At 41.2% G+C, this 15,755-nt stretch overlaps 1 protein-coding gene across 1 annotated transcript; it reads left to right on the top strand.

Moving 5' to 3' along the window:
• The first annotated feature begins 4,162 nt into the window (after window positions 1-4,162).
• Window positions 4,163-14,056, top strand: LOC131294393 (zwei Ig domain protein zig-8-like). Its single transcript, XM_058322444.1, has 8 exons — window positions 4,163-4,232; window positions 9,648-9,805; window positions 10,797-10,874; window positions 11,446-11,578; window positions 11,675-11,794; window positions 11,964-12,069; window positions 12,470-12,567; window positions 13,764-14,056. Exons 1-8 carry the CDS (start codon window positions 4,163-4,165, stop codon window positions 14,054-14,056), a joined length of 1,056 nt encoding a protein of 351 aa, XP_058178427.1.
• Window positions 14,057-15,755: the final 1,699 nt, after the last annotated feature.

Raw genomic sequence — 15,755 nt, 5'->3', positions numbered from 1 at the left:
TGTGCGAGTCAACGTGGCCACGAAGTGATAAAGCGAATGCTTTGATTGATGTCGGATTACTCACTGTTCGCGACTTGCGGCCGGGCTCGACACGGTCAGGGGTTAGCACTCGCAACGGAAGGATAGGATACATTAAACCTTCCCTCCAGCGGTCGGCGAACGTGTCAGCCGTGAATGTGTGGTTGTGGTTAGCGCATCGGTGAACGTAACGTGTGAGTGAAAATTTTGAAGCGCCATCAGCAAACAGTCTACCGCTGGTTCAAAGGAAGTGCTTAAACGATATTAATTACGCATTTTAGTGAAGAGGAAACAGTGCGGTAATGTCAACAAGCCACATGGAGCATGGTTGTTCTTCAGAAGCTAAGTGTGAATTAAGCATACCATGAAGGGATATCACCAGTAAATACCCAACACTTTGGTAACACGTTGAATGCTTGCTTTAGTGAGTGTGGTAAGAGAGTCAACTTAATTTGGCAGTCAATTCAATAATAAAATGGTTTGAAAAATTATTTAACGAAAAGTGAATGAGTTTGAAGCTGTGTAAAATTGTGAAATATAAAACATCAACAAACATCAAATTAGTTGCAAAACACATTGAAAGTAAGAACTTCGTTTTTCCGTCACTGAATAAGTTACACAAGGTAAGCACAAAAACGAAAAATTACAAAACGGTCTGCTGCATACAATACTAGCTTCCTTTTCTGATGTTTCTGTTTTGATCTCTGTGAAAACTCCAGCATTTTCTACGTTTCTTTTCATCGCCCTTATTTATCCTTTACCCGAAATAAAACTGTCACGCAGGCAGCTGTATTTCTTAGGATCACAATTCCTCAAAAACATCCGGTTTGGGGCACAAAGAAACAGAACTGATTATTATGTTAATTTTGTCACGTAGCTTCTACGAAAATTGTGTAGCCTTTTCAAATTCAACGTAGGAAGAAGAAAAAATTTGATTACGAGACATATTTGTTCAATTCGTTCTCACTACTTGGAACAGGCAACCAGTCGAGAAAAACTGGTTGAATATGAACCATAATATATGATATATTAAATACATTAATTCTGAAATAGGGAGGATATTCGAATGACACAACTACTTTGGAAAGTCTGAAATAACATATTACTTCCACAAATTGTACGAACAGGTTAATTTAGAATAAAAATACCTTTTTGGGTTTGCCTACATTGTTCAAAGTAATTTCCTTATCGTCCACCAGCAATCTTCTATAAAATCGATAGCATCTCAGAATTAAATTCACGATTGAGCTTCTTTTCTACACAAACAATGAAATGGTCAATCATCAAAAGAGAACTAAAAAGACTAAAATAAATGTATGCATTGTGAATCTGTAAAAAAGTAAACTTGGTTGCTCTTTCAGCCAACTATTTGTAATGTTGCTGTGCTATAACACATCTGATGCCCATGTTTTGTTTGTTACTTTGGCTGTTCCGAACAACACATCTCGCCCGTGTTGTGTGCAGCAATCAACGCAAGCAAATCCATGCATCACTCACATGTGTTTTTGGAGACTCAACGGCGGACGACGGTGATGCGGTGTGCGCACTGATGAAGAAAAAGAGCGTACAGCAGAAAAACGGTCCCCTCTGGCCATGCTGCGGTCATATGCAAATGGGACACAACAGCAGGTTCGTGGCTCGCGATCGGAAGCTGCGCCACGCTTCGCGACCTTGTATCTTCGGGCTTTCGGAAGTCCCACTGCAGGTGTATGACAGTTGTTGCCAGCTGTCGCCCGCACGCAGGAGCGTTGTTTAATCTTCTCGTGAGGTGGTTTCTGCCCTCCAAACGTCCCACCGTGTGATCTTCGACCGGCGGCCGAACGGGTTACGAGGATGGAAATGGAGCGAAATAAAATTACCATTCTTGTCGCAGGGCGAGATGTATAATGAGCTGCTGATTTATGGATTGCTACAACCCTTTGCGTTGTACGTTCGCTTTTGTGATTTAAAACACACAAAAAATGTATGCCGAACCATAAATATGAATAATAAATTTATTGCTGTACTGATTGGCAATTGGAAGGCGTTCCAATAAACTACTAAATGACGAATTATTGGCAAACGATTAAAATTACGAAAACGATTAACATAAATAAACTACTAAATGACGAATTATTGGCAAACGATTAAAATGACTTGTACGGCCACAAGTTTGATATATCGCCTTTTTGTAAAATAATTGCTTCGTCGCTTCAAATAGTTTTCTGCTATCATTTGACTTGGACAGTTTTGCACGAAATATATTTGCAAAGGAAACGTTTGATTATTGAATAAAGAAAACATTCACCAATTAAATATTAAACATACATAACTGGAAATAGTAAATTTGAAATAATCTGAAATAAACAAGTTGGAAAATGAATATTGAATTTCGACGCAAGATAAAAGTTTTCCAACAATCATCGAAAGGTTCAGCGTACCTATATTTTATTTGTCACACATTTCAACCCAGCGATTATGAAACAGTTTTGCTATCGGGCAAAATGTATATTCCTTATCTAAGGAGATTGGCAAACAAATAAACATGCTGCTCACACGGGAAAGGGAATCTTTTACTCGACCGATAAAATCAACAACTCTATCCGGCAGCAGTGCGCCTGCTTGTCGTGAACGGCTCTCGGCCGCCGGTAGCGGAATGCGTAATACGGAAAGTTTTGTTGGGAAAACAATTCCCGAAGAGACAGACACCGTCGTCTCGGTTGCCCGCGGCTCTGGAAAGAACAGGATCCGAAACAGGAGAACCGGCAGACCAGTGCCGGTTTTGGCTGATGGCAAAAGTTGCCTCCGAAAAGTACTAATTTAGGAACGTGCTTATCGCGACTGCCATCGAGCCAGGTGGATAAGTCGAGGAATGGAAAACTCGGCAACCGGTCAGCACTCCCACCGGGTAGAGGTGGGAGGGGAAAAATCCGGGAATCCACTGTCGAAATAAACAACAGTCTAGCCTCCAGCCATCCAGTTCACGGCACAAAACATTTGTGGCACTGTTTATTTGCATATTTTTCAATGTGATTTTTGCCCCGTTTTCGCATTAGGTATTTGTTTGGGTTGCCGAAAAGATTCCTTCCATTCTTTACAAAAAGACAACACAATCTGCAATGGAATGTCTGCGATCATTTTCGGTATGTTCAACACGTTTGTTAAGTTGAAACGATCCTTAAAAGGGAACAGTGTAATGATTTATCATTTGAAGCTGCAGTGGGTTGAATTTATGGTCATTGGTTTGTTTACAATGAACTCCTGTTATTCGTATGCTTTAATAGTGATGGTAGAGAAATTTCAATTAAGTAAATACTGGCTGTCCCACAAATCAACCATGGCATTTCCACAAACTTCTCGTCATAGGTAAACATATTTCTACGAAACAACCTAATGATACCTAGCTCATCAAACAAACCCTAGAGCCATTCTCCATTTTTCTCATTGCTTGTCCGTTGTGACGGAGCAGATAAATTTGCTTTCCCCATTAAAACTTACCCGAGGAATGTTTATTTTGAAATCTCATCCACCCGTCACTCTACCAATCATTTCATAATTTATTCACCAGTTCGTTAGCCGTAATTTATTAATTCAACGCTTTTGCCCCATGCCAATCCCACCCACCAGGCGATATTTTCAAACCCGGTACCCCATCTCATGCAAACAACTTGTTTACAATCGTCTCCGAGCATGAAAATGGAGGATCCGGGTCCTCTTTAAGACCCTTTCCACTTTAACTCTGAGCCCAAGTTTCGAACCGGCTCATGGTTCGCACGGTTAAACCTTATTTAATATTCTCGTTCGATCTGTCGTTTCTTTTTATTTCTTCCCCCAGCATGGATGCAACGCTTTCCCCACCGGTCTCTGGAGCATGGAATCGATTTTATTGACCGTAAGCGGGACGGGAGGAGGTCGACGGAAGCCGACTGCAACCGAAGCGTTCCGCGGCCGTTATGGTGAAACTTTGTCCAGTGAATAAAAAGCAAACTTCGTGTGAATTCCGGCACCGGCAGGCAAACCCGCCGCGGTGGAGTGAAGCATTAGTTACAAATCAGATAAAGTGGCTCGGAACGCCACCGAACGGCTCGAGAGTTTCACTCAAGTGTGCGCTCTGGTGTGTAGATTGAAAAATGAATGCTCGCACAGTGTCCAATCGAAGATGAAAATGCAGTATATCATCATTGGTGGATTAATTCTATTGGCAAATTTACACTTCAACCATCACAACGCAATGGGTAAGTGTTTAAGAGACTCTATTCAGTAGTAAATTACATTGGTTCATTCAAATCAAGACATTTCAATGGCTGCCATCCACAAATCGCCTCTTTGGGATACTTTTATGGATTACTTCAAGGCTGATTAGCACTATTAAAATAAATCGATTGTAATCATAGTCCGCTGAGTTAAATTATTGCTGCTACTCAGTGTTTTCTTGTTTTTAGAGACCAATTGGACATTATTGAAAGACCATAAAGTTAAACAACCTGCTCAAATTACTCCATCACCATTTTGAAAGGAATGATACACCAAGTATCGTCGGTTTTGGGTTCACTCAGACGAGAATGAAATAAATTGGCCAGCAATCAAATATCGTTCATTCACCAAAGAATCTTGGAGGCGAAACAAAAAACCTAAACAGCCAAAGTTTGTTTCGGAAGTTTACTCGGAAGCTTTTTCATGTTTTTCTTTTTGCTTTTTACACATTTGCCCTAAACGCATTTGTACTACATCCTGAAGCTTCTTTCGCTTCTTTGTTTGAAGAAAGTTGACAATACATGTATCTGCGTAGATTCTTTGGATTTGACTTCAATTCGAGTAATTTGACTGAAAAAGTTTATCATTAGGGTATTTGGCGAAACAAATCGAAAGAAAGTCAAAAATGGAGTTTCAAAATCTTCGTTTAATAGAACTGCTCTCAAAAACATCAACATGAAACATGGTTAGTTTATCTTCTTGTCATTTTCTAAAGACTATTTTCTTTGGTGGCTCACGAAAACGGCAATGAACGAAATTAAACAAAACAGTCATTTGGCCGTTTACTTTGCGAAGCATAAAAATGAAGGAAGCTACGGTCGTGCTTGCTTTGCCTTAGCCGCTTTCTTTGCAAACGCTCTCGAGTGGAGTGTTATTTTACTACGACGCTTAAGAATGCAAGGACTCTCCCGGCGCTCGCTGGTGCAAGTGCTAAAGCTCAAAAGTACATCCTTCACGTCACGAGGAGTGCATTCCATTCCGTATTGAGCAAGCAATGGGATCGCCACGCGCCTCTCGGTCTCCCTGGTACCGTTCGGGGTGATGTTGTTCCGTGAAAAACGGTCCTTTTGCTTGCAGCATCTGGGCCTTGGTCGCACCCTTGGCTTCATCATTCTCTCACTCTCTTGGGAAAGGCCCACCGAAGCACCGAGTGTTCAGTACGGGTAAACGGCTTTGAAGACTCCCTCGCAGCGGGGATGCTGTTGCGTTTATAGCCCGCCCTGGAAGTACGAGTGCCATCCGTCACGGGACATTATCATGACTCCGTCTCAAGCACCGTCTCACGAGGATTTTGCATATTTGATGAGCCTGCCGGTGGCGTCTAAAGGAAAAGCGGCAGGGCGGCAGGGCGGCATGGCTGGTAAAGAGCTAGAACGATGCATGTACCGGCTGGGAATCAAAGCGAAACGTCCCGAGCAAATGAACTCAAGTATGATATGCTATGACAGGGTATTAAAAATAGCAATTAAAACGATGACAATATGCTTGAAGAATGCCACTTTCATACGAATGAAAACAATATAAAGGAAATTTCAAATTTTGAAATATTTATATATTTTAACAAGGTGCTTTTCTTTTCTTCAAAAATGTATCCTCTTTTATTGTTTTGTATTGTTTTTACTTGTGTTCAAGTTAATCTAAATTTTAATCTAAAAGCGTTAACGAATAAAACAATTAATTATTAAACACCATTGCATTGCCATTGATTGCTAAATTACGTGTCAAGGTTTTCTATTAAAAATATATCTTTTACACGAGATCATTTTTTGACGCTCAAATCCATTTGATCCCGGGTTTTTTATGTTCTCGTTAACTCCACTGGATAATCCTTCGTCCTATTGGAATTTCGGCCTCTTTTTGTGTTTTGTTCAGAAAAGGGAAAGGACGATTGATCTTGAAAAAGTCGAAAAAGTATTTCAACTGGTGAATGGTGTAACCTGGTATAACGGCTTAATCAGCAAGTGCAAAAACTTAGTACAACTTTTACTGTCAACATGTTTCTTTTAAACTAACAAAATTGGGGCAATTGGTTATCAGTTATATTTTTATTTAGTTCCATCCGGTAGATTTCGGCGCTTTCAAACACCACTCTTGAGTTTAGTCTTGTCAAATAGGCAACATTGAGGGCAAAAGTTTATCTTCAATGAAAAATGAAGACGACACAATGCTCATCAATCTTCATCCTAGTCGGACATATCTCTTGAACAAACTACCAAGTCTTCCGGGACAGGAAATAACACGATGTCGTCTTTCAGGGCAGAATGCTTACTTTAACCATGTTCACGTCCTCCCCGAAAACGCGCGTGATCCATGACGTTGGTCAATTGTTTGGAAAATTGGTCCGGGTAAATCCAATGGCCTCAAGTTATTTGCACAAGCCTGGTCTCAATCTTCATTACGGCCCGCTACCACATTTTCTCCGTAACAGTTTGCTTTGGCAGATTACTTTCCCCACTCAGAAAAGTGGATTCATCCACTTTTGGGTAATCTTTTCTGGTATAAAAGTTCATGGGAGCTATTTTTGTGTACGTACAATGGCCTCACTTGAATGAGATCTAGACAAACTTTTAAAAACAGTTAAAGCAAAGCAAAGCTGTAAGTAATGATAAAGTAATAATTAAATGATGATCAACGATAGAAAAATGTAGAGTAGTAAACAAGTTGCGAAAATGAACTAAGTGTTTATATGGAAGTTAATGAATGATCTCACTTTGCTAGAAATATTATTTTAGAAGAAAAGTTTTACGAACAAAAGTTTTACGAAGAAAAGAGTTGTAAGTTGACGAACGTTTTGGAGAACGGAAAAACTGAAAATCATGTCCCATGTGAAATGGATTCTATGAATAGGGAAAAATAAGGGTAGAAGTTAACATTCTCTACAGGGACAGAAGTGCACACTGCTCTCAACGAGCAGTAAAAGTAAACTCAAATAGAAGTAAAACATTGTTTAATGCTTGCAATTGACCACCGTACAATTTAGCACACTATTTCACAGCACCGTACAAAGTAGCGAATCACCGACCAAATGCAGCATAAAACCGGTACGCAGCACCCAATTCAGGCGGCTGATGATTTATTAACCTCAAATGTTCGACACAAACTATGCTCGTGGCCCGCTAACGAAGGAGGCGTTGCTAAAATGTTGCAGCTCTGCCTAGATCGTCCGTGCTGCCTTTATTTATGGCGAGCATAAAGTTGTATTCTGCCCGAAAAGGGTCCACCGCAGTTCCAGGGAAACGATCTACCGCTGTGTCAAATCATTTCGGCTGCAAATCGACCATGTACGGCCAAAGTGATTTGCCATTGCAAACGTTGGACAGCGGGCTGACATGTAAAAATGTGCCGTTCATGCGCGGACGCACACGCCATTCGGCACGGCACAGTCAGCCTGCATCAAATGTCTGCTGCCGGAGAGCAATCAAAAGCCAACGAGGGCCGAAACAAACAAAAAACGATTCGTTTCATTTAGGATTCAGGCAGCTGGAAAAAGGGAAAGAACTCAAACATTTTCATTTCTTTTTGCTATGAAACATTTTTCGAACGCTCGCGACGCGGTTCGTTTCATGGCTGAGGTTTATTTACGACGACCCTCTGCAACTGTGTGTCGAAGTTGTCGGGAAGCATCTTTTTTTATTAATATTTTTGTTTTCTATTCGCCTGAAGAGAGTGCTGCTGTTTTTTACGGTATCTGCGTTTTATTTGCTTCTGCCGCCCGGAAGCTCCGACGACGTGCTGAACTTCATAACGAATATTTATTTTCGAGCATAATTTAAAACGCGAAAACTGCGCAACTTTCACGCTCGTTCGTTCGTAACGCTGCGTTTTGTTTATCAAACTCACAGAAACCGGGTTTTTCCGTCGTTTCTCATGGAAATTTGCAAGTGTTTCAGGAGAAGTTGTAATGTATTTGAAAGCATCCATTGATATGTTTCTCACTTTATAATCATTTTATTTCGTTGAACCATTAAATAGGATCGAATTTGTAATGATTGTTGACCTGTTTGTTAACTTTAAAAGTAGTTCTTTCAAAAATTAGAAGTTATCACAAGACTTAGCTCAATACTATGTCATTATTATATAATGCAGGACTTACTCCATCACCGTTTCTGCATTGTATGATGATCAACATAAAACCAGAGACATTCAGCAAAAAGTCTTCTCTTGTTAAATGCCTTCCTGCGACTTTTCATGAGGTTAAGCTTCGCAGCTCAACTAGATAAAAAAAAAGAAAAATGATTTCCTTACCAAACTTTCCCGGGTGTTGCGACAAAACACACTCACCGTCTTGCCGGAAGCAAATTGAGTCGGATATGAAGCTCGGAATTGATTAAAACACACCCACCGGGAGGAAAAACGCTAACACTGGAGCGGAAGCAGGAGAAGGTAGAATGGAGACTAATAAACTTTTCGCCGACAAGATCGGGAGCTTCATTTGTATTTCGGTGTGTGTGTGTGTGTGAGTGTACGTTCGGGAAAGTCAATGCAAACGATGGAGCAGAAGCATAAATTCGGGGCCCCCCCTGCGTCCAACGGGCAAATGTTTAGAATGTTGAAAACACTTTATCCGGCAGCACTTGAACCAAGCAGTGTTTCACGGTGCCGGATGAAAGTTGGATAATTAAATTTGGAGCAATGTTTACATGAACTGCAGCAGCACGAAGCTCGCCTTCGTATGGATGTTTGAGGAGAGTATATTGCTGGGACGTTCCTGTTGACCAAAGTTATGCCAGTACATTTTTCTTTCATCGAATGCCTTAAGCGCTTGTCGAACGGAAGCACGCCACATCATCCAGAGTAGCTGTTAACAGGAGTGTTGCCTAATGTATCTAATTGATTAAAGCTCTTATCGCTGCGCATTTTATATTGGGTATTTTTTGTTCCCAATTTAATATCTCTTACTCCATTGCAACTAATCTGGATCTGAAATCAATCTGCAAACTAATTTTCGCAGTTCACAACATGTGGTTTATTGATCCATGTGGTTTATTGATGTTGGTTTTATTGATCTGAAATATGCTATACTTCCAAAGCTTTCCAATCTTCAAAAAGAATAATTTCTTACCATTAGTTTTCTCGATCATCGTGCTTACACTTTGTCAATTTCAATTTACTACCTCTTAGTTTGAAGTTGATTGGATGCTACTGGAAGAGGGAAATACTGGCCAAAGCATCGCCATTCATAGGCTGGGAAGTTTATTTATTAAGGAAAAAAACCTTGTGTATTTAACGTAGATGGAGGATACGTCAAAGAAGTGTAGAAGTCTTCGTTTCATCCTTGCATATTTATCAGTTACTTTTTCAATTCGAAATACAACTTCTTTATCCAATAACTTTTTAACTAGTTCTAGCAATCTAGCAGTCCTTACCCTCAACGTGTTGCCTTGGCATCTTTTCAGGTGTAGCTAATCATCTGGCGGCGCCACAGGAAAACAGGATCATCAAGAAATTTTCCCCCCATCCGTACTTCGACTTCGACGTGCCACGAAACGTTACCACCCGCGTGGGCCAGACAGCTTTCATCAACTGTCGGGTCGAGCAGATGGGAGACAAATCGGTGAGTAGTTTTTGTGTGTTGGCGACGACGGTTGCGAAGGGCTTGTTATTGCGTCAATATGTTGCTTTAATTGGTTACTAAGAATATATAATCTAACCATGCGCTCCGAAAATATAATTACATTTGCTTTCGAGTCTATTTATAAAAGAAAAATCTGTTTGGAGAGGAATTGTGTTGGAAAAGCGCTTCTGAAGGTCTTGCTATTTACGTACACAGATGATAGTTGTCTACCTTAAAATATTAACAGATAAGCTCGAAACCCCACGGATTACCGGCGGATCTGATCATCTTTCTACCTTGCTTCCGTCACTCCTACATCTCCTGTCCCACTAGACACCATTAATCACCCACAAGGTCATACGGTGTGATGCAGAGGTTTACATAAAAAGCAGAAGACGAACCGGCACAAAAAAACAAACACTTTCAACGTGCGGTCACATGGCCCGATCTGTTGCTAACAGACTTCGAGCGACACACACACACGTGGGGTGCTTCCATAACATTTATCAACTCTTAGAAACTCATCAATCATGCGACGTGTTCCTGTGCGCCAACACCACGAGCACACGCTGTAAAATATGTTACCATTTCTGGCACCGTTTTCCCTACGTGTGGGTGTGTGTGTCTTTGCGTTTGTTTCCTTTTTTTAGGCCAACATCTTGAGCATGATCAAAGCGAACCGGCAAAAGCCTCGTGCAACCTCGAGTGGTGATTTGCATTTTTTGTGCTGCCTATTATTCACGCGTGACTGCGTAAATAAAATTCAATAAACGGTCTCCAAGTACACCGCAACTCTCGTCGCGCTCACCTAACTTTGTCACCGGTGGAGGTTTTTCCCACCTTGCGGCAGGTTGTCGGTCCTTTTTTTTCAAATTAATTTTCCTACACTTTTGCCCCCCATCCCGGAACCACATTAAATCACCGTTAAACCGTCAACAGTCGGTTGAATGAAAATACGTTTTTTATCGTTTCAATGTGTCCATGTCAACAGGTCTCCTGGATTCGGAAGCGAGATCTACACATCCTGTCAGCGGGAACCGCCGTCTATACGTCGGATGAACGATTTCAGGTAATCATGTCGTTATGGTTTGGTTTTGCGTTTTGCTTGGTTGATGTTTCGTAGCGAATGTTTTTTCTTCTACCTTATTTTTTATTCCGAAATATTATTGAAAATCTAAGAATTTCAATGTAAATAAAACTCGTAATTAAAATTCTTGCGAAAATGGAAATTAAACTAATTTTGTCGAAGCATTTTATAGGAACTTTTCTTGAGAAAATTGCAGCCTCTGTAAAAAGGAAGTTAATTTGTAAATAATCGAAGGATCGTAATTGCTATTTTCCTCGCCTACCAGGCAACTGTTCAAAAAGGGACTTTTCCAGAAAAGCTTTATAGTCAAGAAGGAAAAGAGGGGGGAAAAACATGGCACCAAATTTAGAAAGAAATGAGCTTCTAATGGGGCGCGAAAATGGTGTGTTTCTGAAGGAAAGTATAAATAACTTTGTATTTAAGGTTGAAAAGCAGCTGCGTATCATCATTCGAACAAACGCCAGACGTTGGAAATGCTGTCTATTTACGTATTGTAAGCATAGCGATTTGCTATAACTGAAAGGTTGCCTTTCTTTCGACATTTCGATCACAGGTGATAAGGTCGGAAAAGGCCGAAAACTGGACGCTGCAGATCAAGTTTGCTCAACAGCGAGACTCCGGCATTTACGAGTGTCAGGTCAACACGGAACCAAAGATGTCAATGGCATTTCGACTGAACGTTGTAGGTAAGGATTGAGAAGGGTTTGTTTGCTCATTGTGTTGATCAACATTTTCGAAGCTATTTTCAACCCTTCTTACTTACGGTCGTTTGCACTTTCTAGAGGCAAAAGCGGTAATCCTCGGACCAACGGACTTATACGTAAAAATGGGCAGCATCGTGACGTTAACGTGCATCATCAGCCAGGGACCACACGATCTAGGGACAATATATTGGTATAGAGGTGAGCACTTCAGCCGTCCATATTGGACTTTCATTTGAATACGGGAATACATATGGAAATTATAAAAAAGGTTATAAATTTATTCACATATCGAGAGATCTGAAAAGATAATTCAATGTGTTTTCATCACCAATGTCGAATCAAAATAAGTATTTTTCCATTCGCGCAGGGTCAAGTCTCGTGCAGCCCATCGAGTTGCATCCCAGCGATCCATCAATTGCATATCCACATCGAATATCGGTCGAGCTGAAGTGGACCGAGGCACTCACATCACGGTAAGCTCATGTTGCTCTAGTACCAGCATCTCGATAACTTCCGTTTTCCATTAACCATTCTTTACCCTGGCCGACGGTTCAATTTGATCCATAATTACTTTCCCGCGATCAATCACGAGATTCCCGGGCTCGATGTTATGCCTTCCGTGGTGCACACCACATTGCACATCTACCCACGAATTTTGCATAATTAATACGCCAGCAGGGAAAGCACTTGCCAGTGTGTGTGTTGATGGTTACCCGTTTACATACGCGTCCGCTAGATGCATGTAACTCTGTGTTTACGGCCCGTTACCTTATTTAAACACACTACTCACACTCTCAAACCAGCAGCCCCAAACATGCAACCCCTGATCCAGCGCTTGGCTTCTGACGCAATTTTAATTACGCTTCTTTTCAGCCTCAAAATCCTCGACGCCAAGCTGTCCGACTCGGGCAACTACACGTGTCTGCCGACCTCGGCCGAGGGTAGCAGTGTAATGGTGCATGTGATAAATGGTAAGCCAATTTCCGCAGCCCAAACAAAACCACCCGAGCCAAAATTGCCCTCTCACTCTACGCCGTACCCGGCTCAGGCCTGGCCGATAATCGAGTCCGCTGAGCCACTTGAAATTGAATTACACCGGAGTGCAAGTGCACCCGCACACGAAATTGAATCATCTTTTCCCGATTTCTCCTTTCACCGATATGTTACTCCCGCTGGTCGGACGATGTTACAATTAGCGTACTTTTCCGCAGTAAATTTCATTATCGATTCACTTAGCAACGGATCCTCGTTTTGTGATTTTATTTCATGCACATTGCGTGCAAAGTTTTTAATGATGTCTTATGTGTGGTTGGCACGTGCGTAAATGTTGTTCGTTTTGTGTTAATTAATGGAATATTTAATTTTAGAGAAAAAATATCAGGACTTGCTCTTTTCATATTTTTAAGCTTTGCAGCTTCGACTCGCTCGTTATATTTTGTACTTGAAGTCAATGGTGTTGATACAACTGGCCAATGGTAATCCTTTAGATCTGTTGTGAGTCGGATATATTAACTTAGTAAATTACCAGGGTTGTGCTTTTATTCACCGACGCTTGAAGGTGAAATAATTTTGAATAGTTATTTATTTTAAAACGGCTTAAATATAGCAGTTCTGCTTTTAAATAAATTGTTTAAAAAAATTTGTTCAATTTTTCATCATAATTATCATATTCTAATCAGTCGAATAACTTTAAAAACTAAATGTACAAGTTAAATCTAACACAGAAAGTTCACTAGTTGGAGTGAGCGTCCCACTGGTTCAGCAATTTAATACATCAATCGTTGATTGCTTTTCGAGTGATGGAATCTATTATGATGTTCATCACCGCAGCCATCACGAAAAGAAAAGCATCAACAAAACAAAGGTTGATCTACATTCAATCCAACAACCGATGGCAAAGGTTATCGCACCAGCCAACGTTGGGAAAAGAAACGAGCAAATAAGCATTGTTTCGATGGTGAACGAAAGTGGTTTTCCTTGCTCTCCTGTTGCTGCTGAGTACACCATCGGTCTTTCTACTTCAGCGCAGAAGAAACAAATTTGTATTCCGTGATTTTCCCCCTTGTTGGTCCTCCGACATTCGGACTCCCCCCTGGGTATAATAATTTATCTTATTTGTCGATGGGTTGTGTTTTTTCTTTCCTTCTTTCCTTCTGCCGCCCACCAGGCGAGCATCCGGCGGCAATGCAGCGTGGTTGCGCCACGACCGCTAGCAAGGACGAACGTCAGTCGCGGATACGCCTGCTAGCGGCCATGCTGCTCCTGCTCGTCCTCTGGCACGGTGTCACCGTTCGGGCGGCATCACAAAACATCTCCACGCTCGAAACCCAGCGAAGGTCATGGCAAGGCAATGCGCGCCCACCGCCCGACACCAAAGTGATAACGTTTCGTCCCGCCGGCACTCTATCATCATCGTCATCCTCGGCATCACCGTCAACATCTTTGGCCACGTACGCGTAATGTTCGCCCGCAGGAGTCTGTAGGTGAACAGTTGAACACGTTTGAGATCGGCTTTTCCGGCTACGAGCGAACGCAGCGACGAATGGTGATGCTTCTGCATAAAAAAAGGGGGGGAAAATGGAAAATTTAAAGTGCGCCAAAACTTTGTGTAGGCTTAACCGGCAGTGCAGGAAAAGACCGACACGACACACACCGAACACAGTATACAAGCATTTGTACGTATGTAAAGAGAAAACGAAGAGTGAAGAAAGCTAAAACAGGATGCAACCCGAACGCACTCGTTCACCATCGGAAGCGGAACTACTTTTGCTGCAACGAGTTCTGGCACACACCGGATGCTAGTAGTGAACCGTATGAAATATGCACACGAAAAAACCACACATACTACAATTGGCGGAAGGTATGCGCAACGTTTGTGAATTATTATCAGAAAGCTTAGAATAAAGAACAGTTTAGAACCTGCACCATCCAGCGATAAAGTAATTCCACTCGTTCGAAAACTTCCCTAAGTTTAAGAGTTAGTAAAGACCAGAATAAATAAAACACGAACAGACACATACATTCCGATAAGGTCATCCTCATACATCCATTCAAAGTGGAAAGCTGCTCATCGAATCCGTTTGATCGTTTGAAACTGGATGGCTTTGAATAGCGGGAAAAGCGTTGTGAAATTAAGAGCAATTTTCGATTGCACCGGTTGTTGAAGAGAGAGAGAGAAATTAGTTTAAATTGTTAGGGCAAGTGTTAAGACGAACGAGTTTAATTGTTCAACGTGGTAAGCGAGGGTGCTTGTAATTCATCTTCAATAATAAATATGTAGTCAACAAAATATATCCTTTGTTGGGAGTGAAAGAGATCGTGAACTCCGCACCAGATCCATTATTTAGGAGTACCGTAAAGGAGTTAGACAACCGATAGTTTCTCACCTTAGGATCGATTCACTCGTTTCGATTTACATTCTCACCTGCATAGAACCAATCCGTCATCATTTTAAGCAAAAATTAAAGGTAAAAAACAAACAAAAAACATACTGAAGACAGCCATGACAAAGATTAAGTAATTAAACATCCATCTTACCGAGTGAAATTAGTTAATTTCCATATTTCCAAAAACGAGGACAACAAGGATCCACGTGGTATAGGACGTGATTTAAAATGTATAAATGCAAGAAGAATAAGATGGCTGGTGAAGAGGAAAACAAAAAATCAAATAGCTAAAGAAAAGTAGTTATTCGTCCCTAATTTCACTTCACCCAGGGAATCCTAACCCCCGGTTGGCGTGGTCTGGAAGCTCGGTTCTGAGAAGGATAGGACTTTAAACCTATTTATTTTGAGGAATAAACTTGAGATTACTTCGAATCCGTATCCGTCGCTGCAGGCGCAAAGGCCGTCTCCCTTTAACTGCAGCAAAAAAAAAGGAATCCTTCAGACACACAGACACACACATAAATCATCACAATTCAAACAAGAGAACGTTATTTGCGACGGTCGTGCAATCAAGCCGAAGCACCTTGAGGCGAAAACAAAAAAAACACAGTTGGAGAGGAACGAAAAATCTGGAACCAAGTTGAAAAGTAAAAAAAAATCTTTTACATAAAAGAAAGCTATGGTGATGTCACTTTTTTCCGTTACAGCTTTACATTTATTTATTTCAATTTTTCCACTTTTCCACATGGCCCGGGGGTCGCTTTTGCGTGGAA

This window comes from Anopheles ziemanni, chromosome 2 (genome assembly GCF_943734765.1).
Source record: "Anopheles ziemanni chromosome 2, idAnoZiCoDA_A2_x.2, whole genome shotgun sequence".
Classification (NCBI taxonomy): domain Eukaryota; kingdom Metazoa; phylum Arthropoda; class Insecta; order Diptera; family Culicidae; genus Anopheles; species Anopheles ziemanni.
This window is presented reverse-complemented; position numbering and strand designations above follow the sequence as displayed.

Bases quoted from the DNA above. Each gene is read 5' to 3' on its own strand.
- LOC131294393 (XM_058322444.1), top strand. From the start codon at position 4,163: ATGCAGTATATCATCATTGGTGGATTAATTCTATTGGCAAATTTACAC. The intron at 9,806-10,796 runs GTGAGTAGTTTT...CCATGTCAACAG, and splicing joins AGCAGATGGGAGACAAATCG to GTCTCCTGGATTCGGAAGCG. The intron at 11,579-11,674 runs GTAAGGATTGAG...TGCACTTTCTAG, and splicing joins ATTTCGACTGAACGTTGTAG to AGGCAAAAGCGGTAATCCTC.